Here is a 27,241-nt window from a genome sequence, read left to right as displayed (position 1 = left end):
GCTCAGGTTTACACACCAGAGGATTTGACTAAACATTGCCAAAACTCCTGTATTTCTCAGATTTTGGCAGCCAGCCTTGCCCTCCCTACAGAGTGATGTTTGATGAATAATAGCATTTCTTTCAACAGAAGCTTATTATGGAGTTTTTGAGAGTGTGCAGTGTGAAAATACTGAAGAACAGGGCCCCATTGCAACTGAGGTACATAGGAAGCTGCCTTAAACTGAGTCAGAGTGCTGGTCTGCCTCTCTGGTGCTTCGGTCAGGAGTTTTACCAGCCCTACCCAGAGATGCCAAAAAGTGAACCTGAGATGCCAAGAACAAGTTCTACTACCAAGCTATTCCCTCTTTGATATGCAGTGGGTTTACAAAACAAAACAAAGCAACACCTTTGACACCTCAGCCTCCGTTGAAAATAGGTGAACTCTGACTTCATGAAATTCATCTCTTTGGAGATGGTTGTAGTCCAAAAGGATTTTCAACAACAGGCAGTATTATGGATTTTTTTCTCCCTCTCCCCTTGCTTCCAATCATAATAAGTCAACTGTTATTTATTATTCCATGCCTTCTCAAATGAAATCAGCTTAAATCAGCAAACAAATATTGCAGGCAACCATTCTGGCCTATTGGAAGAAAACCCCAAAGTAACGCTGAGGCTGCATCCACATTGCAGAAATAATTCAGTTAGACACCACTTTAACTGCCATGGCATTTGTAGTCTGTCGCAGCATCAGAGCTCTCCAACAGAGAAGACTACCATAAATATGTCAAAACTACAGTTCCCATAATTCCATAGCACTGAACAGTTAAAGTGGTGTCAAATTCCACTATTTCTGTAGTGTGGACACAGCCTAAGGCAATACAGCTGGCCTTCTGTATCCTTGGCTTAAAAATATTTAAACAGTATATAAATTCCAAACAGCAAAGCTTGATTTTGCCATTTTATATAAAGGGCGCCATTTTACTACACCATGCACTTAATTTTGGTATCCATGAGGGGTCCTGGAACCAAACGCCAGCAGATACCAAGGGCCCACTGTACTTTTATTATGACCAACTTAAGCTGTTGCACACAAAATAGTGTGAAAGCTTTTGTGTTCCCCATAACTGTTTTTCAGGTTGGATATTAATCAAACAAGCTAATGCAGGAGAGGGGGATGAAGCTGGGCATGATGGAAAAGCCCCACAGTCTGTAGTTCTAGCCCCAAGATCTTGTAGCAAACTCAAAACGGAGTGCAGGAGGCATCATGAACATTTAGATTAGAATGTGAGCCAGGAGCAAAACAGATGCAGCTTTCACCAAACCTGGTTCACACAAAGAACAACTGGGTAAATTGCCAGTGTGGTATAGTGGTTTGAGCATTGGACGATGACTCTGAAGATGAGGATTTAAAACCCATTGGGCAAGTCACACTCTCTGAACCTCAGAGGGAGGCAAAGGCAATAACCCTCTGAACAAATCTTGCAAAGAAAACCCCCAAGACAGGATCACCATAAGTCAGAAACAACTTGAAGGTACACAACAACAAACAATTGTGGTTACTTTCAGGTGAGGCAATTTACCCATATTTTGGACAGTAAGAGGGCAGTTTAGGGAGACTGAAGTAGTCAAGGGCTGCCGGAAAATAAGCCGTGAGTCCTGTGTGCATCTCTACAGCCACACTTTGTCCACCTCTGCTATATATATTTAAAAAGTGTATTTCTGAAGACTCCATCTAATCCCCTCCCAGCCACATAGGTCCATCTCAGCTGTGGCACAGACCACCTCAGCCCGTCCCCCCGCCTTCAAGATGGAGGAAAGGAGAAAACAAAGAGGACAGACAAGGAAAATCAAACAAGAGCCAGAAGACAGATGAGACTAAAATAAAGAAGGTCATGAGGGGGGAAGGAAAAAGGAGGGAGAAGAAGGGAGAAGATCAATTCAACAATAATGGGGAGTAGAGGAGAATGACATAGGAAAACAACTACTGGGCAGCAGCAGTAGTGGTGGGTGTCAACAAAGTGAAGAACAGCAGTGACATCATACGTGTTAGCACTGTGGACAGGAAAGTGTAGGTGGTCCTCCTTGTGTAGCCCCCCACCTAGAAAACACTATGAGGAGACACCAAAACTGTCACATAGGCAGGACAAGAGCACTAACAGAGAGATAGATAGAAACTAAAAGAAAACACACTTGCAAGAGCAGCTAAGAGCAGTCAAAAATGATGAAGCAAGCAGTAAACACTCTCAGAAAGACAAACCCCATCAGAAGCAGCACCACACATAAAATAGGGGCATGGATTGTGAGAAGCAGGAGCCAAGAGAAGCTAGACATAGTGAAAATGGAAATGCAACGCATGAACATAGCAGTACCGGGGGTGAGTGAGTTAAAACGGACAGGAATGGGCCACTTTGAATCAGACAGTCACACAGTGTTCTACTCAGGGAATGAAAAGACAAGAAGAAATGGGGTGGCTTTCATACTAAGAAAAGATGTTGCAAAAGCAGTCAGAGGATACAATGCAAAATCAAACCGAATCATTTCCATAAGGCTTCACAGGAAACCTATGAATATCACCATAATTCTAGTATATGCACCAACCACTGAGGCAGAACAAGAAGAAATAGATAGATTTTAAGAAGGAGTACAGGAAGAAATTGACAACACACCGGCACAGGACGTTAAGCTGATCACTGGAGATTGGAACACAAGGGTTGGAAGTAAAGAAGAATCAAAAACAGTAGGCAGATTTGGACTAGGCAAAAAGAATGAAGCAGGCGAGAATCTGATTTTTTGTGTGAAGCCAACAACTTATTCATTGCAAACATATTTTACATAAAACCAGAGAAAACATTATACACATGGACATCACAAGATGGCCAATACAAAAACCAAATACTGTAGATTACATAACTGAAAGTAAAAGATGGCGAAGATCCATACTGGTGGCTAAGACTAGACCAGGTGTTGATTGTGGCACAGATCACGAACTACTCATTTCATTTCATTTCAAAAATAAAAGTAAAACTCAAGAACAGAACAAAACCAGACTTCATACCAAAATACAATTTAAACAACATTCTCACAGAAGTCATTGACAATATAAGGACAGATCTGCAGTACTAAGAATAATAGATCGTGAAACAGAAGAGTTTTGGGCTGAAGCCATGGACATAATAAAAGAAGAATGCATAAAGACACTTCCAATAGAAGGAAAATGAAGAAACCATGGATGTCAGATAAAATGCTACAAGCAATAAAGGAAAGAAGAAAAACAAAACAAAAAAGAGATAGGAATAGACTAAGAGCCATGAATGCAACAGCACAATGGCTTGTGCGCAAAGATAAGGAAAATTATTACAACGACAAATGTAGAGAAACAGAAGACAACAACAAAAAAGGAAGAATGAGAGACCTATTCCACGAGATCTTAGAAATCAAGAGAAAGTTCAAACCAAGGACCAGGACGCTCTACAACAATAAAAATTACATAAGTCAAGACCAGGAAGGAATAAAAAGACGATGGATGTAATACATAGAGGAGTTCTATAAAAGAGATGACAACATGAAGGACACATGGAATGAAGATGAACCCCAAATTCTAAAAACTGAGGTGGAAGATGCAATAAAGAAAATGTCAAAAAACAAGACTCCAGGAACATATGATATTCCAATAGAACTGCTGCAATCCACATTGACAGAATCAATTCTGGTGCTAACCAACATATGTCAACAGATATGGGAAATAAAACGATGTTCAACAGATTGAAAGCAATCAATATACATCCCCATGTACAAAAAGGAGACACAGGAGACTGCAGCAACAATAGGACCATAGCATGAATATCCCATGCAAGCAAAATCATGCTCAAAATTCTGCAACATAGGTTCCAACCATACATTGAGAGAGAAATCCCAGAGGTCCAAGCAGGGTTCAGGAAAGGAAGAGGCACCAGGGATCACATTGCACGTATATGATGGCTAATGGAGCATAGCAGGGAGTTCCAAAACAATATCAGCATGTGCTTTATAGACTATAGCAAAGCTTTTGACTACATAGATCATGAAAGGCTATGGAATGACCTTAAAGACTTGGGAGTGCTAATACATCCAATAGCCCTAATGAGGAATTTATACTCAGGACAAGAGGCTACTGTCAGGACAGAACGTGGTGAAATAGAATGGTTCCCAATTAGAAAAGGAGTCAGATAACGCTGCATCCTATCACCCTACCTAAACATATTGTAAGGAAAGCAGGCTTGAATATGGAAGAGGGAGGAGTCAAAATAGGAGGATGAAATATCAACAATCCGAGATATTCTGATGACACCATAATAGTAGCAGAGAACCACACAGACCTGGAACAACTACTAAGGAAGATCAAAGAAGAAAGTGCAAAGGCAGGCTTACTGTTGAACATAAAGAAAACAAAAATAATGACCACAGAGAGCTTACACACATTCAAACTAGACAATGAGGAAATAGAAACACTAAAAGAGTTCCCATATCTGGGATCAAACATTGGCTGGAATGAGGATTGCAGCCAGGAAATCAGAAGATTAAGAATGGGGAGGGCAGCTATGAAACAACTAGAAAAGATCTTAAAATGTAGACATACAACTCAGCACAAAAGTCAGAATCATACAAGTCACTGTATTTCCTATTACCATGTATGGATGCGAGAGCTGGACAGTTAAGAAAGGAGATAAGAGGAAAATCAACTCAATTGAGATGTGGTGCTGGAGAAGAGTGCTGAGGATTCCATGGACAGCCAAAAGGACACACAAATGGGTCCTAGACCAGACTAAGCCAGAAATAGAAAACAAGAAAACAAACACTGTTCTAGTGAATTCTGGGAGTTTTGGAGTCTGAGAATTGAAGATAGTGTGGTGTAACAGTAATAGTTTTTGTATAGTAGTGACTAGCTCGTGTTATTTAGAAAAGAAGAAATAAAGCCCTCTAAGGAGTGAACCTGCTAGACTGTGATTCTTTAATTAAATAGCTATTTCACTAGGCATTGTTCCAGCAAGCTGAAAGGTGTTTGGAGTTTCGCTTTGTTCCTGAGTAGGAGAGGAGCCGGCATCTTTATCCAGTTGGCACCAGACCGGGACCATGGGCAAGGTTCATCACACAAAATATCAACAAAGGTATGAATTGTTGGAAAAGACAATATTAGGAAAGGTTGAGGGAAACAGAAAGTGAGGAAGACCACATACTAGATGGGTGGACTTTATTAAAGAGACCACAAATATGAATTTGCAGGAGCTGGGCAGAACAGTAGAGTACAGGGGGCCTGGAGGCTGTCTCATCCTTAGAGCCACCATGGGTCAAGATCGACACGAAGGCAGTTAACAACAACAAAAATGTCTGAAGAAACAGATTTGCATCAAGAGGTTCTGAAGAAATTATACTCAGAATCTGGGAATACATAAAATAGAGACATTTATGGAACAAAGTAGGGGTACTCTGGGAAAGCCAGCAATTTAAGCTTCTGTTTTCCCAAATTTCTTTTCTGATGTACACACCTTTAGTATGATCCAAGACTGCCATTTTCAACATTGCAGAATAAGGGGAACAAGTAGTACTAGTCACAGACATTGTGCTATCACTTCATAAGGTATGAACTGGCTCTGAGATGTAAGTCACAACCGCCCAGATAGAGCCAAATCAGATAAAATTCTAGAGAAGATGGATTTAGTTACAGTGGCTGCATGTGCACCCAGCCACTCAAAACAGTACGAGTTATTCTGTACATTAGAACATGTATTAGTCCTTCACTTTTTTATATCTTTATAGCTAAAACTGCCCCTTCTGTGGGGACTAAACTGTAACACTTCATCTTTGAATATGTTAAAGTATAGGATAAAACAATGTTATCCAAAACCAGCAATACGGAATTTCCAGGTGTGTTCATTTAATCAAATTCTCCTTTGTAAATATGTTCCCAGTTCCTAACACAATTGTTATTGTATGCAATGCAGAACCAGCCTCTTCTGAGCCATCTCTTTTCTAAAATCGGCTCTTTCTTTGGTATTATTATATATGCCTCCTCTCACTTCAAATGTTTATACCCTGCAAGTAATGAAGATCCCTGTGATATGGGCATTTCCCCCCTTGCATAATGAAGTAAGTGAGATCTAGCTCCTCAAGTAGTTCCTTTCGCTACACAGGGTTTTGCACACAGTGAAGTTGCTTTCAAAAAAAAAAAAAAGTGAAGTTGCAGAGTTCCTTCATGGCAGGGGGTTGGACTGGATGGCCCTTGTGGTTTCTTCCAGCTCTACGATTCTATGATTCTACACATGCACTACAGATAAAAACATGGTTGTTAAGAAAGTAAACCTTTTCTGTGCAAGTGAACTATGGGTTAAAAAGGGTTAAGAATTATGTAGCTCTGCAGATGTTGCTGGACTGCAACTCCCATCAGCTTTAGTCAGCATAGCCAATGCTAAGAGCTGCAGTCCAACAATATCTGAAAGCCTATATAATACCCACTCCTTACTAAGAATAGCACATTCCTCCCCCATTTTCCCATCAAATTAGTACTTCTGTTTTTATGGTACATCTGGTTCCTGAAAGGGTGCAACAATGGTTTCAATGAACAGTTAAAGGCTGAGGTTTGGTGGTTGATCAGAGGATATACTTTGTTAGCTCAGGCTCAAATCACATTTAACTATGGTTTGGCACAGTAATGTCCAAAACACACTACAGAAATAATCCAGTCTGAGACCGCTTTAACTATTACTGTATTTATACCCTGCTCTTCAGCCACAAAGGATCTCAAGTACCCTAAGTGCTAGGGAATCCTGGGAATTATAGTTTAGTGTGGCACCAGAGCTCTCTGACAGAGATGACTAAGTGTCTCACAAAACTACAGTTCCCAGAATTCCCTAGCACTGAGCCAGGGCAGTTAAAGTGGTCTCAAACTGGATTATTTCTGCAGTGTGTTTTGGGCCTCTGTCTGAATTGAACCAACAAACATTGATTTACATCTTTTCCTTCTCAGCAACATATTAAGATGGGCTTTTCAGAGTTCCAACTCTACTTTCTTGAACGGTAGGAAACCATTCAATATCCAATGCTATATGAGCGTAATGGGGGTTATTCTCCCCTAAACACTTAACTTTTTACTTATCAGAACTCACAGTTTCTTGGCAGAAGCTGCAGTTTGCTCTTCTATAAAAGTCTCTCTAATCTAGAGAAATAGCTGTAGAATTCTACAATATATTGTCAAAGTCAACACTTATCTTGGTAAAATACATTTAGCACAGGAGAGGAAGGAAAAAATATCTCCTTCTCTCTTGATTTCTCGTAGTCTCTGCCAAATATTATTTACTGCTAAAGCAAGAGTACAGCCTTTGAAAAAGGAGCTTTACTTTACCTGACTAAACACAGAAAAAGAAAAACTTTTTTTGTCTTTTAATAAGAGCTTAAGATAAATAATCCCAAATCCCAGTGGGCCTCGTTAAAGTTGCCTCATAAAACTTTTATACTTGCATATGAGTCTGGAGAGGAAAAAATGTCAACCTAGCAGTTTGAGCTCGCTCTGACTAATGCAGCCTTAGGGAAGAGATTGTCGAAATTCATATGCCTAGCTATTTAAAATGGATATAAAGCAGACAATTATGATAAATCATTGTGGATGGTGGCTAATAACAGATTATTTTCAGACATAATAATCTCATTTTTAAGTAAACAAAATTACCAAGGCAATATCTTACTATCAGGGAGCTTAGCTATTTTCCTAATGAAAACTGCAATCGTTTCCCCCCCTTATCTCTGACGCAAATTGTTTTATGGTCCAAATCTAAACCTCTCATGTCCTGAATGTTTACTCCAATAACCACGAGTAACAAAATGCCAAACAACTAGTCCAGCAGTTTAATTGTCATAGACTGAACTAATCCAGTTTACCAATGAAGGGAGTACATATCTGAATGTTCCCTTTCATGCAAACACAAAACAAAACAAAACCCTACCCTACATGTAGAAAAACAGAATTTCAAGTAGGCTTTGGTTCCAACGTTGCTCTAGATTACTGTAATGTGTTATACCTAGAGCTGACCTTGAAGAACCCTCAGAAGGTAAAACTGGTATTAAATGTGGAAAACAGATTCTTAAATTTAACAGAGCCGCAAGCAAAACCAAACAAAAAACAAACAGCTTCATTAATATACTGCTTCATACCGAACAAACAGTGTCTAAGCGGTTTACAACTGTAAGCACATTCTGCCAGCCTAAAAACATCTTCATTGGCTACTAAATGGAATTTAATTCAAAGGTGCTGGTTTTGGCATTAAAGCTCTAAATGACCCGGCCCTGGAGTACCAGTGAAGATCAATGTCAGAGAAAGCGATAAGCTTCTGTCCCCAACTTCTGAAGCTTCAGAAAGAGGGTCTTTTCAGAAGTGACAATCGAACTATGAATTTCCTTTTCCAGGTATATTCACTTACCACTGCCATTATCACCTTTAAAGAGCTAGGTAAAGTAGGTTATATTTCTCTAAGGTTTTAATGGCATTTGAAAACTATATCTGTTCCCCCTTTTAATGGGATTATAATTTTTTAGGATTTTACTTAAAAGTGTTGTTGCTACTATTTTCCATGCTACCTTAGCAGTTTTTGTGGTTATATGGCATTCCCTTATCATAAAATACCTATCTGTGTTATATTATACATTATTGTTACTATTTTTAATTATATAAGATATTTATTAATATTTTATTAATATATTTATTGTATTATATAAAATGATACAATGTAATACAATAAAATTCCTTAGTGATCCTTTACTTATTTCTCCAGACTTTTTCATTCTGTTTAAAGATACCCAGTGACTAAAGTTCTCGGTTTTGCAAGAATCCTATGGCCCTCCAGATGTTGTTACACTAGAAGTCCCAGCTGCCTGAGACAACAGTCGATGATGAGGAATATTGGGAGTTGCAGTCTAACATCTTGATGGGCATATAATCCCTACCCTCTTTTAAAACAGAACAGTAACTTGTGTTAAGAGTTATTGTGTCATTCGTGGTACAAGATTCCGTATGAAATGCCAGGCAGCTAACTTAACTTTTAATTGTCCTTGTGCATATGTCAACACTATTATCCATGCAGATGCAGCCATTATATCCTAAGTTTGTCCTTGCTGGCAAAGCAATTGCAATGAGAATGTAAATGATTTTGACTTCCAATGGTGACATCACTATGGGATTTATTATCCTCCTGATACCCCAATAATGTTCTGTCTTTCAGTTGTTACTAATGATACAAGAGTATTTCTGACAATATAAAGAGGATTTGGACAAAAGTGACTTGTACTGCTTGTACTGCTTTCTGTACCGCAGAAGCAAGGAGAATAAAGAGTATCAGAACTCTCATTAGAGTATCTAATTTTGTCTCCTGAATACATAATGTTTCTGGAGCTCAGTAGAGTCTTTCAGTGGATTAAGAACTTGATATTTGAAAACCTTCATACTATCTTTTCAAATTACAAAATTACAAAAATGCTTTCTAACTGCAGGGAGATATACAAACACCAAGAAAAAAGAAAAACCCGACATTCTCCTTTTAATAAGTTCCTCCCTCTGTAAACATGAGTGCTAAATACAACACTGATTAACTTTTATTGTATGCAGTAGGGCAAAAATCATAGAAACGTAGAGTTGGAAGAGACCATAAGGTCCATCCAGTCCAACTCCCTGCCATGCAGGAACTCTGCAACTTCACTGTTTCTGAAAGCAACTTCACTGTGTGCAAAACCCTGTGTAGCGAAAGGGACTACTTGAGGAGCCAGATCTCATTTACTTTGGGCCAGAACAGACAGGCCAAAATAAAGCTGCTTCGGATCACTTTGGAAGTGTGCTATTTAAATGATGCATGAATCCTAAGAGGCTGGAAGCCCCGCCAAAACCACACTACAGTTCTAAGGACCGGAGCACAGCTTTGGAGCAGCTTCTGGCTTCTTAAGATGCATGTGTCATTTAAACAGACCTGAAGCAGCTTTATTTTGGCCTGTCTGTCTGGGCCCTTCATTATGCCGGGGGGGGAAATGCCCATATTACAGGGATCGTCATTACTTGCAGGGTATAAACATCTGAGGTCAGTTATGTACTTGCAAGAGATGGGATTTAGCTAGACACAAATGGGCTGCAGCTAATATGCCAGTAAGCCTAACTTAAGCTAGTCAAAGACTACATAAATTTATCAAGCAAGCCCTATTGTAATTGTGTAAGGGTGCGAATCACAGTCTTCCAGATATTATTGAACTGAAATCCCCACCACATCTTACAAGTGGCTTACCAGTGTTTCTAGAAGTTGCAAGTTGCATCTGAAGGAGCACATACTTCCCTTCCTTGTCTGCAGGACTGCAGTTTAAACCATTGTCTACAGGGGCGAAGCAAAGGTAGGAAAAGTTGATCTTCCTCATAGATATCTTTAAGGCTCCTCACTCCCTTAAGACTCCCCTAATTTTCCTGTTCCTACTCCTTTTCCTATTCCTACTTCTACTGCAAAAGGAGTGGCAATTCATCTTTCCAACAGGTTGGAGCTCTGCTTTTCAATAGGTTGTGCAATGTAACCTTCCAGACACTTCTGGTTTTGGTACCCACCATCATTTTGGGCCATTTTTGACACTCCATGCAGCCCTTGGGGACAGAAAATTGATCCCCAGACCCATCATAGTTGCCAATCTCCAATCTAAAGGACCCCTATCCTATGTTTGCTGTTGTTGTGTGCCTTCAAATAATTTCTGACTTATAGCAACCCTAAGGAGAACCTGTCACAAGATTTTCTTGCCAATATTCATTCAGATGGGCTTGGCTTTGCCTTCCTCTGAGGTTGAGTGAATGTCACTGCTCAAGGTCATCCAGTGAGTTTCCATGGCCAAGTGAGGATATGAATCCTGGTCTCGTACATATTCAGATTTCAAGATTTTCATCCCACGCCCTACTATCAGCTCTTCTAATGTCAGACATGTTTGGGGAATACCAGAAAACCGTTCTTGCTACGGTACTCTGATCATGGAACCTACTCCCTGAGGAAATAGGGAAGCCCTCCTCCACTTCTTATGTGTTTAAACACACACTGGGCATGGTTTTTATTTTATTCTGGATGAGCAATCACAATTATAAAATAGAGTTTTAGTTGAGCTGTTATATTTTATTGATTATATTATGCTTTATTGGTTTAAAATAAGCTATCTTTTATTTTTATTTAGAAATTTCCACATATCTACCCACACTCTGGAATATATAGAAGCTAGTAACATATTTTGGGGTAGCAACATTTTGCTCCCAAACTGATCAGCATTTAACAACCTGAATTTACGGCTGGAGGCATATTATACACACAAAGCCAGCTCTACCAACAGGCATCTGCTTTGGGGTATCATAAAAATGCATAATTTGGGGAATTATCTAGGATTTCCACTGCCCTGTCCTGGATTCGTCCCTTCTCACTTGCTGCACCTCACTCCTAGAACCTTCTTCCCCCACGAACATGGGTCATCACTTCTGTAACCACTTCTTTAACTGAGTTGACGACTATATTATTCAGGGAAGCGTTCCCAGGCATTGTGTGATTGTTTATCTGATATTTGATTTGGTATTTGATGTTTCTAATTTGTTGCCTGCTTATTTTATCTAATTCTATCTTATATTATTATCTATTGTTTTATATGTATTTTGTAGAATGTATGCCATTGGCAGGTTTCATTTTCATCAATTTTATTGTTTCTATGTACAGCGCTGTGTAAATCTACAGCACTATATAAATAAAGCATAATAATAATAATAATAATAATAATAATAATAATAATAATAATAAATATACCTTATACTTACTCTTTATTTCTGCTTTTTATGCAGGGATGATAAAGAAGTTTAATAGCTTTCTGAATCTTTGAAGGCCTTGAATCAGATGGCATGGCATGTTCAAGTAAAGTAAAATCCTCACTGGATGCAATGTTTCCCAAAGATTCCACCAGCAAAGTGTCAGAATTTAGTAGCCAGATCTGTTGACAAGACACTCTTACAAGTTGCATTAAAACAAAAATGGAGCCCAGTCTACATGAAATCTGTGGTTCTTATTTGCCTTAGTAGTTCAATTTTTGCATGCACAGATGATGCCATTTGCATGGAGTTAAAGAGAAGTTAAACTTCTAAAATCCATAATTCCCCAAATTATGACTGGCATCCCATGCATTTCTACCGAGATATAAAATCTACGGTACTCACTTCAATATAATTTATTCTTATGGTGTGTGTTTTTTGGTTTGTAGGTTTCAATCCAGTGAACTACCCATACAAACAAGCTCTCTTTATGAAAGTTGATAAAATGTGGCAAGTGCATGCTATTTCATCAAAAATGATGATGGATTTCCAGAGAGGTTATGGTAACAACTCAAAAACGTTTTGAAATTTCCAGAGATATAGGTCCAAAACACACTGCAGAAATAATCCCGTTTGAGACTGCTTTAATTGTCCTGGCTCAGTCCTAGGGAATTTTGGGAACTGTAGTTTTGTGAGACATTTAGCCTTCTCTGTCAGAGATCTCTGTTACCACAATAAACTACAATTCCCAGGACTGCCTAGCACTGAGACAGGGCAATTAAAGCAGTCCCAAACTGGATTATTTCTGTTGTGTGTTTTGGACCACACTTAAAGTGCAATAATATACAGTCATACCCCAATTAACAAAGCCTCTGACAAAGGCTCCTTTTTTCAAAAAAAAATTTAAGCCACACTTTTTTTTCTTGTCATGCTTTGTCTAACTGGGGAATCACAGGCTTTTGTTGCTGTGTCGCAGCTATGTATCTGTAGTAAACAATACAATAAAGTTTCAGCTGGGAAAGAATGGGATTTTACTGTAGTTGTGTGTCCCTGTCTACAGTGGGCAAGCTAAATAGCATCTGCCTCTGGAATACCTTATAACATGCATGAACAGAAAATACGAAAGAAAAGGAGGGGCAGATAATGTGCTTCACTAGCTACCACCCCCCTCTATGATTATAAAACAAAAACATAACCTAGATCTATAGGTATGGCCATTAAAATGAAATCACAAGTGGAGTCCCATCCCTGGATATATTTTGTGAAATTTTCACATGGTCTCTAGAAAGTTCAAAATGTTTTGGTTTACTTATGCAAGGCTTCCCTGACCTGGCTGTTTCATTTCATGTATGAATATTGTTAGTTTTCCATAAAACATTTGCTGAAATATGTTGAACTTCTCTTCTTTTTTTTGCAGTGTAGAAACACATGCCTCTTCTCCCCTGTTATTTCTGCCTCTGGTACCAATTTTTCTGTTGATGAAACAGAAACAGATCTACTTCATTAACTTTGGTACACCTGTACACATCTACTAATCCCTTAAAAACACCATTGGTAGACCAGGTACTTGGTATACCTGTACACAACTACTAATCCCTTAAAAGACACCATTGGTAGAACAGAGGTTCCCCACATCTTCACCAGAGGGCTTGAGCTTATTCTGGGGGCACACAGGGAGTGGGGAATAAACTGCACAAATGTTTGTCTGTTCATGAAATACTGGATGCAATACACACAGTGTAATCCTATGCATGTCTACTCAGAGATAAGTCCCACTGGGTGCAATAGGGCTTATTTCCATGGAAAATTCCTTTGACGTCAATGGGTCGTTATTTCTGAGTAAACATGGACAGGATTGTACTATAAGACCAGGAAAGACTAACTAAGCCTATTTAACTAGGGGAGGGGGCAAGCTGAAACAGTCAAACAAAGTGAACAGCTTTAAAGTTAAATCACTGGATTATTTATATTTGTACCTAAACCAAAAGTTATAGACTTACCAGGATGTAGACTGCCCCATCAGTCCCTTCTATGCTGAATCTAAATGTGCTTCTAGAAGAAGAAAGCTCTACAAGGCACCGGGCTACAGCACTCTGTATAAAGAGAGACCTGGGGAGAGAGAGAGAGAGCATAGGGGGAGAGAAAAGAAAAAGCGTTTCACATCAAGCATCCCATGTTTCCTATTTTGTGCATATAGGAAATATCTACATCAAAAGAACAGAATCTTCCTTTTCTAGTAATTTATGGAAGCTATTTTTAGCTTCAATCCTGCATATAAACAGGGTGATTAAAAAAGAATGGTGCAAAACTGAGTAGGAACAGCTTTACTTTTCCACCATTCTGTTCGAATCGCCTGGTATTTGGCCCAAGCTTACACAACACAGCTATAATAACAATTTTTTTTAAGGATGTGGGCAATGTAGAAAAAATATGATGAAAGAGACCAGATCAAGAAAAGGGTCAGGCATAAAACTATATACCAAGAGCATCATGTAAACCCCAAAATGTTTTAAATGTACAGTAATCCAAAATGCTTTTGAGGGAGCTTAAAAACAGACTCCAGGAACCCCATTTTGTGAGTAACTTTTGTCCCCATCCTCAAACCAGCAAGAAAAAAACAACACTTAAAAGTGATTAGATATGCCTTCCAGTCACCCAAAACATCATTTTTAGTAACTAATGGCTGAATCAATGCAGCCCACTGAGGGGTTCTAGAAACTGAAAATGCCTTCATGGTTCCCAGTATCTACCATGACCAGCAAAAACCTACTCAAGACTTTATGGGCCTTAGAAGTACAAATGGCCCTCCACATTTGCGGCTTTGACTTTTGCGGATTTAATTATTTGCAGTTTTGATTAATGTGTTCTCTCTAGGAATCTCTAGGTCCTCCAGTGCACTTCTGACAGAAGCTGACCATAGAGTTGTGCTGGACAACCTAGAGGTCCCTAGAGAAAACACTTCTCTAGGTATTTGTAGGTCCTCCAGCATGATTCTATAATCAACTTCTGGCAGATGTTGAGTATAGAGTTGCACTGGGGGACCTGGAGATTCCTAGAGAGGTATTCTCTCAAGTAAAAAGAATAGTGTTTGTTTTTTTTAAATTTGTGGTTCTTCCACATTCACAGGGGTCCTTGACCCCTAACCCCAGCGGATGTGGAGAGACCACTGTAATTCACTGTATTTCAAGAACATCACCATTAACTTTCCTCATGTCCAGACTGTAAGCCAGAATTTGAGTACTGTAAGAATCAAGTGAATTTGCTCTTCTCAGTTTACCACTCTCGTTGTTCCACTGTAACAAGAACCATTTTTTCTTCCTACTACAGTATATAATAAATTGCTACAACTAATCTAATTGTGTACTATAAATCTGAACGTCCAAAGTAAAGTGCCTTAGATTAATGAAAAGGGGGTCTGACATATTATTATGCAAGGCTGCTGTGTGCATTACCAGTCCCATAGCATGAAAGGAGACAGAGCCATCCACCCTTCAACAGAATTCATGCCTCTCATAAGACCTGCCTTCACTAAATGTTTTAAACATAAACATATGTTACACCTTCCACTGTACCGTTATTTCTCCCAACACTACATTTCTGGAGGTCCAGCAAATTGCGTGCACAATAACATGTGCTGGAAAATAATTTTCCTCTTTCTTCTCTCTCACACACACCACATACACTTTGGCAGTAGGAAAACTGATTTGCGAGATGACAATAATGATGACAAGGTGATCACAGCATGCTGTATTTTGTGGTAGCCACAGTATACGGATATTTGCTTGTGCTTCAAACTGAGTTGTCCGAGAAGTTTTATTTAAGAACCACCCTACAATTACAGAGTAGAAAGCTTTCACTGAAGCACAGAGCTGCATAGGCTAGAAAAAGATGGCTCGATATCAGCTTGTAATTGGCAATTAGACGTTTCATGGCAGAAATTAATTAAAGCAACATTAAGTTTGCATAATTTGCCACTGATTAACCCTAAGACTTGCAACAACAGCAAATGAATGTTCAGGTTGGGGATTATTAATTCTCTGTTAAGCATATCTCAACAATGATGTTATAAGGACAGTCCAAAGACGTTAAGAAGGTTTCCAAGAGCACAGCAACCAGCATGAAAATAGGGGCGGGGGGAGGAATCTGGAAAAATACAGGATTAATGTTTCTAATAAAATTTTAGATTTGGCTCTGCATTATGTTCTCTAACTAGGTTTCACGGAGCTGGATCTACAAGGAGATCTCTGGTGATCTGAAATAGCTTGGGCAAGCATTTCTGACTCCCAATTGTTTAACAGAAGCAACATGCTTGAGGTGACTGGGTGGCCTAGAGCAGATTTTCATGTGGAAAGATTGTAAATTCATGTTCACTTCTGAGTCCAAGTTCTTAAAAGTTCTAAGAATATGATTTCTGTACCAAGCCTCAGTTGGTGGACTGCAGGGTAATTACCAAGCTTGCGTGTGTGTGTGTGTGTGAGAGAGAGAGAGAGAGAGGGAGAGGGCGAGAGAGAGAGTACATGCACACATACTAACACAAAGTAACTCCCACAAGCCTAGAATCTGACTTGCTCTGCTGCAGAAGAATGATAACCATGGAATTACACTGTTTAACGGACAAAGAGTACAATTCACAAGGACAATGCCCTGATCCATCATGGGGGGAAATATAAATATATAAATAAAAATAATAAAATGATGGTATATAATTTAAAAAAATTAAAAGGCTGATATATACAAAATGATAATTGAATACTGGAAGTGCTGTGTGCAGACATGAGCAGGGTGCCAACAACTCCAGTCAGAAATGGGGAAATCTAGACATCTGAACCGGGTGATTGCTGGCACCAGGCTTGTTCCTTCACCAGTAAGACAGACTGGAACAAACCATGGGTTATTTCTCTGGCTTGTCAGGGAAGAAACAAGCCAGAGTGCTGCCAGGCTAGACATCACACAGTAGCTGGGGTGGGAGGAACAAATGTAGCCCTCCACAATTCACAGTGCAACTCTCCAATACTCCTCATCACTAGCTATGCAGGCCAGGGTTGACAGAAGGTCAAAAGTGTCTAAGGGCCATAGTTCCCCACACCTCTACTAAGCACACCACCAACAGAAGGTGAACGGTGTGCTTAGCCACTGTCATGCAACCCTTAAGAGTTCGGTGTCTGAAGATGAAACAGACCTAACACAGCTGTGCCCTCCTGCAGCTCAGTCTGACAGCTACCCAAATGCTCTAAAGGACTAGAAACAGGTAGGAAAGTACCTCCAAATCCTTGGAAAAGGTGAAGGCACTGACATCTGGCATAAGCCCAGTCCCTCTCCCCTTCGGGTAAAGTGAGAGGCTGCACACATGCAGCTGGGAAACACTCTCCCGAAATACAGTCTGCAAGTTGGGTGGGGCTTAATCAGCAGGCTTTATAAGTCAAGAGCCATTCTCCCTTTCAATTGCTGGAGGCAAACTTGTTTTTTCTCTCTCAGCCTATGTCTACTGTGAGATCTGACTGTGATTTATGAGCCTGTTATCTTGTTATATTAGCCTTGTTATTTTGCTACTTGAGGACTTTGCTTGGATTTACAGCTTCTGACTCTGGGCTGTTTGTTATTGGATACTGCATGTTCTTTTGGCTACTGAACTGTGGACACTGCAATCTGTTAAACTGTGAGAGCAGGACAGCCACTTTCACTTGTAGGGGGAGTCACAGTGTGCAACAAAAACCTGATCACAGAGAATAAGCTAATGTTTCCCATCCTATTCCCACAGAATCCAGATTTCTTGTGCAGTGCAAACTAGGTCGGTATTTCCAGTGCAAGTGTACAATACACAGTGTGTCTATTATGTCTTTTGACGAAAGCAGAGAGAAAAGAGAGACCAAGACTCAATCCTTCCTCCTGAGCAGACTATCCAAAGACAATCTGATACAGCTCAGGCTCCTGTACTCAACTTACACTTCAAGGAATAAAATGCACATTTTCTCCTAGTGAAAAGAAATGCAGTGCCTTTAAAACATTATGCTTGTTGGACAATGGGAATCAAAGAAATGGGCATCTTTTAATCAGATGTATGAGTCATCTAAATGATTCATAATAATCAGATGACCTGTGACTCCAATGCTTCCAGTCACCAACACGACATTCTAATTATATTTCGATGCAGGAGAGAGGGCAGAAAAAGCAATAAATACATTTAATGACCATTCAGCAAGCACTGCTGGAAACAATGTTAATATTTGAATATTTTATGGAATGTATGAAAGCAAAATATAACCAGGCTTCGGATATCAAATGAGCAGCACTATTCTAAATTAAAATGAATGAATCCTTTAACACCTTGGTATTGTGTTGAAGCAGTCTTCTGATGGCTGAACAAGCAATTCAGTGAAATAGTATTTTGTAACACCTAGGAACAAAATAAAATAAAATAAATGTTTATCTTATATTAATTAATATACAATCGGCCCTTCTTATACACAGATTTTTTTATAAACGGATTCAAGCATACGCGGTTTGAAAATGTTCAAAAAAAGTCTAAATTTCAAAGATCAAACCTTGATTTTCCATTTTTTATAGGGACACCATTTTGCTATGTCATTATATTTAATGGGACTTGAGCATACACGGATTTTGTTATACACAAGGGATCTTGGAACCAAACCCCAGCATATAACAAGGGTCTGCTGTATACTGAAACGTGGAAGTGAAATCTTTCTTGAAACATCATTAAAAACAGGTTATAAATTAGATATCACACCACAATTAAGTAGAAGCAGATAAGAGTATTCAAATGGGCAGAAGTCCTGAAATTCAACAACCATGGCTGCTCAAAAGTTTGCAACAAAAAAAAAAAATCAGTTTTGTACTAATTCACATGGACTTTGACTTAATCTCAGAATGATCCTTCGCTTTCATCCTGCACTTCCTCACAAGCAGAACCTCCCTACCATTAGCTTTCCAAAATGGTGGCAAGAGGCCTGGGAAGAAGCTCTACCTAGGACCATCAGCCCTGCCAGCTATTCTGCCAATCAGGCCAGCTCCAGAAATTGAAGCATCCCATCTAAGCATGTGAAGAAACATAAACTGCCTGCCAGGATCCAAGGGTGTGTAGTTTTTAAAACAACAATCAGACACAACAATGGCTACCTTGAACTACCAGGTTCAGATGCAGTATGCCACAAAAATATGAGTTGTGTAATGAGATTAAAACCACCTCCAACTGAGGGACACAACCACAAATGCAAGTACAAAGTAGGGTTAGGCTGAGTGAGGCTAGCCCTAAGCAACAGCCTTGGGCTGGGTTTATATAAAACACAAGTTCCTAATCTTAGCAAGAATTCAGATATAGTTTGGAAAATCAGTATGCAAAGGGATCTTGTAGTACCTTTGAGACTAACTGAATGAAAGAAGTTATAGTATAAGCTTTTGTAGACCTGCATCTGAGCAAGTAGATCAAGTTTACGAAAGCTTATAGTACTGCTTCTTCCGCAGTTGGTCTCAAAAATTCTACAAGATCCCTTTGCATGATAACCTTAGCTAGTTAGAACTCTGCTCACAGTTGCTTTTCTCTTCTCCACCACTATCCCCAGTCAACAACGGCAGGTACGACTTCATTCCAGATGCAAGCACATTTTTAGACAAAGATGAGAAACAAGTGGACCATGGTCCATGCAGCTTCTCTGGGTGTTACAGCCCCTGTCGGTTTAACTGACTAAATGGCAGAGGACTGCATTCTTTCTTTTTCTCTTTGCTTCTCTTCATTCCACATGCCCATTTGCAACCAGCATCTCTCTGACCCACTCCCAATGTGTGAGAAAGAAAGACCAAGTCAGTTTGCATTATCCTCTGGAAGCTGAGGTAAGAAGCAAAATAACAAAAACAAAATATGCAGTGGTTGTGAAAGGAAACGGCTGCAGGGAAGAATAAATAAACTGGGGTTACATTTTTGTTAGTTTCAAGGAAAAAATGACTGTGTTTTACTTTTTAAAACCCTTAGTTTGAAAACAGCTGGTTCCTATATTGTGCTAGGACTTCTTAGAGAAGTGAAGACAATATTTTTTTTTTCATAAAAAGACCTGTAAGAGACTCAGGTTTAAGAAAAGCAGTGCAATCTTCAGTGCAAGCGTTCTTCCTAAACTCTATGGGAGATACAGTCTGTACTTGCTTGGTCAAAAATCAGTGATAATGAAGTAAGCTGATAGGAAAAAAATTTCAAATGTGGTGCTGGAGAATTCTGTGGATACCATGGACTGCTAAAAAGACGAATGGATGGATGCATCTGAGAGCAACTCAAGCTGGAACTCTCCCTAGAAGCAAAGATAATTAAACAGAGGCTGTCATACTTTGGACATATCATGAGATGATGTGATTCTTTGGAAAAGACTAAAGGAAAGAATGTGGCAGTCAGTAGGAAAAAAAGGAGGTTGCACTACAGATAGACTTATTCAATCAAGAAAGCCATCGCCCTGAGTTTACAAGAGCACAGCAATTAATGAGCAGGGAGCTTGGAGGTCTCTCATTCACAGGGTCACCGTACGTTGAAGTCTACTGATGGTAAGCAGCAGCAGCAACAACAACAACAAGAATGTATTCAGAGGCATCTTTGATTTTTTTGTGGGTTTTTTATGGATGCCAGCCACAGATGCTGGCGAAACGTCAGAAACAAACTCTTCGGGAACATTGGCCACATAGACCGAAAAACCCACAAAAAACTACGGATGCCAGCCATGAAAGCCTTCAACTTCACATCTTTGATATAATTTTTGATCACTAAATGGAGATATAATTTATGGATTCTTGATTAAAATGTGTTTAAAGCAAGTACCTATATACTGTATAGAGGGGGAAAGAAAAAGAAAGAGAAGGAGGGAAAAACAGAGAGAAAGAAGGGATCCTAGATCACATTTTAAAACTCCATGAATATCAATATTTTTAATTAGTGTTATTTATTTATTTAAATCATGCATCTTCTATCTGTGGATGACCTAAGCAGCCTATGAAAATGTTGTTTGCATACTCCGTACCTGAGGGCATAACCTCTCCCAGCAATGTTCTGCAGCGCTTGCAAATTACTCTGCTATTTGCCTCAGAATTCTGTAGGGCAAAGAAATAACATTTCAGTGTCTCATCTCTTTAGAAAAGGGAAATGTTACCTTTAAAATAAATCATACCACTGTCTAAACAAAGAATTAGATCTACAGGACAATTTTCTCCTAGTATTACTTTGCATCCCCAAACAGATGACTTTATTTTTATATCAAACTGTTATTGCTTCCACTCAAGATTATTACCATTAACACAAAAACTATCATACCAATCAACATTTATAAATCATTGCACCTGGTCCTAACCCGGGGACAGTCTGCCACAGACAGTCTCTGTACAGAAAGCTAGTGTTCAGTTGTTAAAGACAATGCAAAAACCAAATTATAAAAATTTATTTGCAAATAACATTTTATCAAACAGGGGCGGGATGGGTTTACTCGCTTGCTATGCACAACTGAAGACATTTGCATAAATTTTATTATCCTGATGAACAGAAAAGAAAATGGACTAGTAAATGAAACAGAAAATTACAAGAGATATAGAAAGCAAACAGGATATGAAATAATACTTGTATAGGGCATACAGTGGGACCTCCATATTCACTGGGGTTAGGGGCACAGGTCACCATGAAAAGGGGAGGGGGGACAGAAAGAAAATAAAAACTACTTTTTTAAAAAAATGAGACAATTTATTTCTAGGAATCTCTAGGTCCTCCAGCACAACTTTATGGCCAATTTCTGGTAGAGGCTGACCACAGAATTTTACTGGAAGACCTACAAATGTCTAGAGAAGTGTTTTATGTAGGAACATCTCAGAGTTCCAGTATGATGCTATGGGCAACCTCACACTGAAGAAACTAGAGATTCCTAGAGAGCACATCAAATCCACAAAAGTCAAATCCACAAATGTGGAAGGCCAACTGTATTTTGGAAAGCCAACATGGTGTAGTGATTTAAGCATTGGACTATGACTCTGGAGAGCAGGGTTTGAATCCCACTGGGTGATCCTGGGCAAGTCACAGTCTCTCAGCCTCAGAGGATAGCAATGACAAATGCCCTCTGAAGAAACCTGCCAAGAAAAGCCTGTGATACGGTTGCCTTAGGGTCACCATAAGTCAGTACTGACTTGAAGGCATGCCACAACAACAACAAACTGTATTGTAGGGATAGGCAATTGACAGCTCTTTTAAAGCGTATAGTAAAAACTGGATTCACTGCTCCACTGACATGGAAGCCACCAGCTGGAAATATATTAGCCCAAAGTCATCCAGTGATCACTGAGCAAAAGTTATATGGATTCTAAGTGATGGTCAATATTGTTGAGTTTTGTGTGCTTTTCCTCTTACAAAAATACTTGTATTCCAAAGCTGGAAAAATGAACATTCACTACCCATTGTTACATGGTCAGAAGATCTTACTGCCTTAGTTATGAATTTTACAGACATCAATTTCAAGACATATTATATTATATATTATGTTATATTAATATACATGCCTGTTTATATACTATAGATTCCTCTTCCCCCTCCTTTTTTCTATTTGTTTTTCTTTACCTTTTCTGATTTTAAAATATAATCATACTTTTAAAACACAATTATTTTTTTAAAGGCTGAGAAGCAGTTTATCTACAGCATTATACCAGCTCTGTCATATATTTCCATATTTCTGTAAACAAGGTATCCTAGTGGCAATTCAGAAAGTTATTTTTTAGCCATATTAGCTGTAGGATTTAAGGAGCTGTATTCCAAATATAACACAACAAGAAACCACAATCCCCCAACTCTTAAATCTAATGGAAATCATCTTGTTTTGGTTAGCAAGTTAAAATCATCACTTATACTAATAAATATTTATTTCTAAGAAATGCAAACCACAGATTGCATATATATTGGTTTACAAACACGACAAGTAATTTCACAGCAAAAGTGAGTGTCATATAATTAATTGCTGACTTCTGCCATGTAGATTAAATGGTTAAACTAAATTATGTTGACAATTCTGGCAGGGCTATGGGCCAAATCTTCATTCCTAGCAGCCACCATGAGATACCCCAGACCTGGAAATGCAGGGAGGGAAAATGGGGGGGGGGGGGGGCAGAAAGTGACCATACATAGGGCCTACTCACAGTACACATTTACACTACACTAGATTTCACTCTAATTGCCATAACAACATCCCATGAAATTCTGGGATTGGAAATTTAGAGAAAGGCATTTAGAATTCTCATCCTCAGAACTTCTTTAGTGCTGCTGACCAAGCTACAAAACCCAGGATTTCACTGGATGTCCCCATGGCACCTAATTTGAAATCACAGTGTGAATGGGCCCACAATTTTTATTTTTTGGATGGAGCAGGCATGCTTTCTAAACTATGGCACAACAACAAAAAACCTTTTAGGGTTTTCGATGCCTGGGGGCATCAAAGGGGGACCTGTGTGCAAGCCTTCAGAATGTCATGGGGGATGTCCTCTGCCAACCTCTGCAAAAGTACTTATTTTGCATAGGTATAATGTTGAAACAGACCCTAAGGACATTTTTTAAAAAAATATCAGCTTGATCTGACCAACATCTGGCTTAGTATTATGTTTTCAACAGTGAAGTGGCAGATGGTTTAGGAAAGACCCAGAACAGGACAATCCCTTAGATGGTATCCCACATACTTTCCATGCACTAAATTACATGTTCTGTCTAATATCTCTAAGAAGGGCCGGGAATTTGACATCTGTCAAATGCCTAGAGAGTCACTGACCGTCAGTGGAGACTACCATATTGGCTGGGTGAAAATATTGGACTGGGATATGGGCAATTCAGATCCTAGTCCCCACTCAGCCACAAACTCACTGGCTAACCTTGTGCTAGTTGTTTTGGAGCAGCATGAACGTCCTCACAGGGTTTTTATAAGGAAAAAAGTGGGGTGGTTGAGAGCTAACTTTATTGCCTTGATCTCAGTAGAGCAAGGTAAAAAAAAAGGTAAGGTTAGTCCTTTGACATGAATGTCTAGTCAGAACCAATTGTAGGCGGTGGTGTTCATTTCCGTTTCTAAGCCAAAGAGCCAGCATTGTCTGAAGATGACTCAGGCAGTCATGTGGCCAGCATGACTCTACCAAACGCTGTTACCTTCCCACTGAGAAGTTGTACCTATTTATCTACTTGCATTTGCATGCATTCGAACTGCTACATTGGCAGAAGCTGAGACTAGTGACACGAGTTCACCACATCATGCAGAACCCAGACCTCGAACTGCTAACCTGCCCATTTTGTAATCAACAGAGTCAGCATCTTTACCACTTCAGCCACTGCATCAAGTGATGCAGTGATCATCATGAGATGAGATGCTGCCTTGATCTCAGTAGAGCAAATTGGGATAAAAATGGAACAAACAAACAATAAAATGGTGCTGTACTTCAACACATCTGAAATGGCACTTGATTGGGAAAGGAAGATGGATCAATGGTATAAAGCAAGTTGCCATATCATCCTCCCTTGTCCATACCTCTAATTAATATTCAAAAGTACACTGCCTCCAAACTTTATTTAGCTATCAAAGGCATTCTGATGTATCCCGCCAACTTCCTCAATATGAAATTATCTGCTGAAGCTTTGAGACTTTTTTGACCATGTCCCTTCTCTCAGTCCCAGCCCCTCAGAGTGGGTAAAGACACAGAATGGGTAAAGACGCAGAGCTCCCTGGCGAGAGTGGGTGATCCTCTCCTTGTTGTCCTTTCTTTGGCATGCGAAAACTTTTCATTCTGACAGGCATCTGGCAACTAACTGCTTGCTAGGGAAGGGTAGATCTTGTACTTTTGGATGTTGTCCTTTTCATGTTGCTTTTAATTCAACTGTATTTTAATATTGTATTTTAAAAATATTATTGTATATGTTTTTATCAGCACTACATTCAGGAGAAAGGTGGGACACCGAGGAAGTCAAATAAATAAATGAGCAATGAAAACTGCCAACTGCATCTCCTTCCCCACCCCTCCCGGCCCCAGCTAAAGTTACCTGTACAGTAATAGCATAACAGTCAAGCAGGCACCCAAAACTCTTGAGTGTCCACCAGTTTTGAACAAAATTGCCTGTACTTTTTGCCACCCAAATTAAATCAATGCATCTTGTGTGACAACTTTCAGCTGCTGGCGATCTACACTCTCTTAATATCTTTTTGCTCTTCTATTCGAAAAGATCCTTGATATTGTCTGGAAGAAAATATTTTCCCCTAGAGATAAGGACCAAAACACTATCTGACCTCGGGATGTTTAAAAATTGTGTTAAACAATGATTCAAAGTCTTTCGCCATTTTGGAGGCTGGGGGTGGACAGTTGGTTTCAATTACATTCAGGACTGATTCAAGGGACACAGACACAAGTACTTTGCTCAACAGCTCATTATTCAGTGACTTATCACTTGCTGAGTATCAATAAAGCAAGAAAAAATGAACCTATTAAAAAGCATTGTTTCAGGTGAGATGGAGGATCAGTTCACAGTGTTCTCTGTAAGGGCTGATTTACATGTCAGGTTTATGAGTGACATACAATTACCATGTGATGAAAGTATCCAGCAACTCTCCCTGAGAGTGTGACAAGTGACAATTGATTTCCAGAGATTACACAAATAATTATGTAAAGTCCATGTGTGTGAGGAGTGGGAAAACACAGACTGTGTGTCCTTTCAGTTATAAATAGGACTGTTTTCCCCTGCACCTGGGTCAACTCTGTTCTTTTTTTCTGCTAGAGACAGCTGCTTTACAAACCTTTTTTTAAGGATGGACAAATGTTTTAATAAATGAGCTATTTTTAAAAAATCATCCCAGCTTCCCCATAAAGCTGGGATTTGCCTCTATCTCACTTTTAGTCTTATTCTAGTCCTATCTCCAAATGAAAGTGGTTGTTTATGATGTACAGGCAAGGTTGGGTTCCCAACAGATGTTTTGAGAAACAAGGCAAGGCAACTAGAATCATTTTAAAGAGTTGCTGACCACTTTCTGTGATAACACTGCATACAAACCATATGGGCACTTAAATATATGAAACTGCCTGATCCTGAGTCAGACAGTTGATCCTTCAAGAATGGAGTAGACAGAATTCAAGTTTGGAGGCTCTACTTTGTTTACTACAACTTTGAGAGGATCCATCAGAAGCCAAGCAAAAGGTAATCACTGTGAAGCACCCAGGATGTGAAACTGTGTTACACAGCCTCATAAAGACCACCACCCCACTTCATCCCTGCAGAGTTATTTATCTGATATTCCTATATTGCCTCCCAGCCCACTAGGGCTCCTGAGGCATGAACAAATAAAAGCAATTAAAACAGTACAAATACACTGTATTAAAAATGTAAGAACACATTAAAACACTCCCTTAAAACTTTCAAAAACAGTAAAAAAATCCTAAAATGCATTTCTAAAACTTTCACAGCAGCAATTTCAAACATTAAAGGCCATGCAGAACAGCCCTATTTTAGCTGCCCGCCAGAAGCACAAAAGAAATGGAGCCAACCTAATAGAGGAACAGGCAAAAAACTGATAGTTCATGTTGACATACATGCCTACCACTGCACTAGGTTCTACAGTGAAGAAGGAGAGGAGATTTAAAGAACATCAGGCTCCATTTACTCTGGATTAGGATCAAGACATGTGGGGGACCCAATTCTCTGATACTGATTGCTTGCCCTGCGGGCCAAGATTAAATTCTGAATTGAAGTCGTAGGTCCAGTACAGACTTCCACAAACCAAAGTACTATACATGTCAAACACGGAGGGTGCATTTTCACAGACACCTATACTGTGAGTGTGATGCCATGTCAATGTGTCAAGCACAGTGCTTGGGCCAAACAATGTTCCCACACTGTATGAGAACATTAGGGAGAACTTTCTGACAGTGAGAGAAGTTTGCCATTGGAACCAGTTGCCTACAGAGAAAGTGGGGTCTCCTTCTCTAGATAGCTTCAAAAAGAGGCTGGACAGCTATCTGCTGGGGATGCTGTAGCAGGTGGAGATCCTGCATTGAACAGGAGGTTGAACCTGATGGTCCATGAGGCCCCTTCCAACTCTGTGATTCTATATTCAAATAGCTGGGAACAAGAATGCCCAAACAAGGCTTCAGAACTGAAATGCTGAGATCAACAATTTGCACTGTATGTTTTTATTTTATTTTATTATTTATATCCCACCATTTCCCCAGCCCTGGGACACAAGGTACCTTGCAGAAGTTATAGCTGATACCGCTAAAAGTTCACAGCACAGAAAAGTTAAAATATAATTAAACTATCAGTAGAATTAAAAGCAATTTAAAACCATACTCATTAAAAAGAAAAACAACAACAGAGCACCTTATTAGTAACTTTTTCTCCATGAGTGAGTAGTCTTCAAATGCCTGCCAAAACAAACAAACAAAATGTTCCCCTGCTACTA

General features: G+C 39.4%; 1 protein-coding gene across 5 annotated transcripts in view; it reads right to left on the bottom strand.

Annotated features, from left to right (window-relative positions):
- Positions 1-27,241, bottom strand: part of LOC121917384 (E3 ubiquitin-protein ligase E3D-like) — a 92,637-nt gene that overhangs the window by 54,881 nt on the left and 10,515 nt on the right. For 4 of the 5 annotated variants that reach the window (XR_006101017.1, XR_006101016.1, XM_042443318.1 and 1 more), the window contains exons 5-8: positions 20,813-20,882; positions 18,126-18,195; positions 13,802-13,910; positions 11,814-11,983 (exon numbers count right to left, since the gene is read on the bottom strand). Coding sequence is in view for 3 of the 5 variants with exons in the window: in XM_042443318.1 (XP_042299252.1) it covers positions 11,814-11,983; positions 13,802-13,910; positions 18,126-18,195; positions 20,813-20,882 (419 nt within the window). In the remaining 2 variants the exon portion in view is untranslated. Of the gene's footprint in view, positions 1-10,272; positions 10,357-11,813; positions 11,984-13,801; positions 13,911-18,125; positions 18,196-20,812; positions 20,883-27,241 lie in introns of all 5 variants that reach the window. The other variant, XM_042443320.1, reaches the window with a different exon arrangement.

Source organism: Sceloporus undulatus, unplaced genomic scaffold (assembly GCF_019175285.1).
Source record: "Sceloporus undulatus isolate JIND9_A2432 ecotype Alabama unplaced genomic scaffold, SceUnd_v1.1 scaffold_16, whole genome shotgun sequence".
In the NCBI taxonomy this organism is placed as follows: domain Eukaryota; kingdom Metazoa; phylum Chordata; class Lepidosauria; order Squamata; family Phrynosomatidae; genus Sceloporus; species Sceloporus undulatus.
This window is presented reverse-complemented; position numbering and strand designations above follow the sequence as displayed.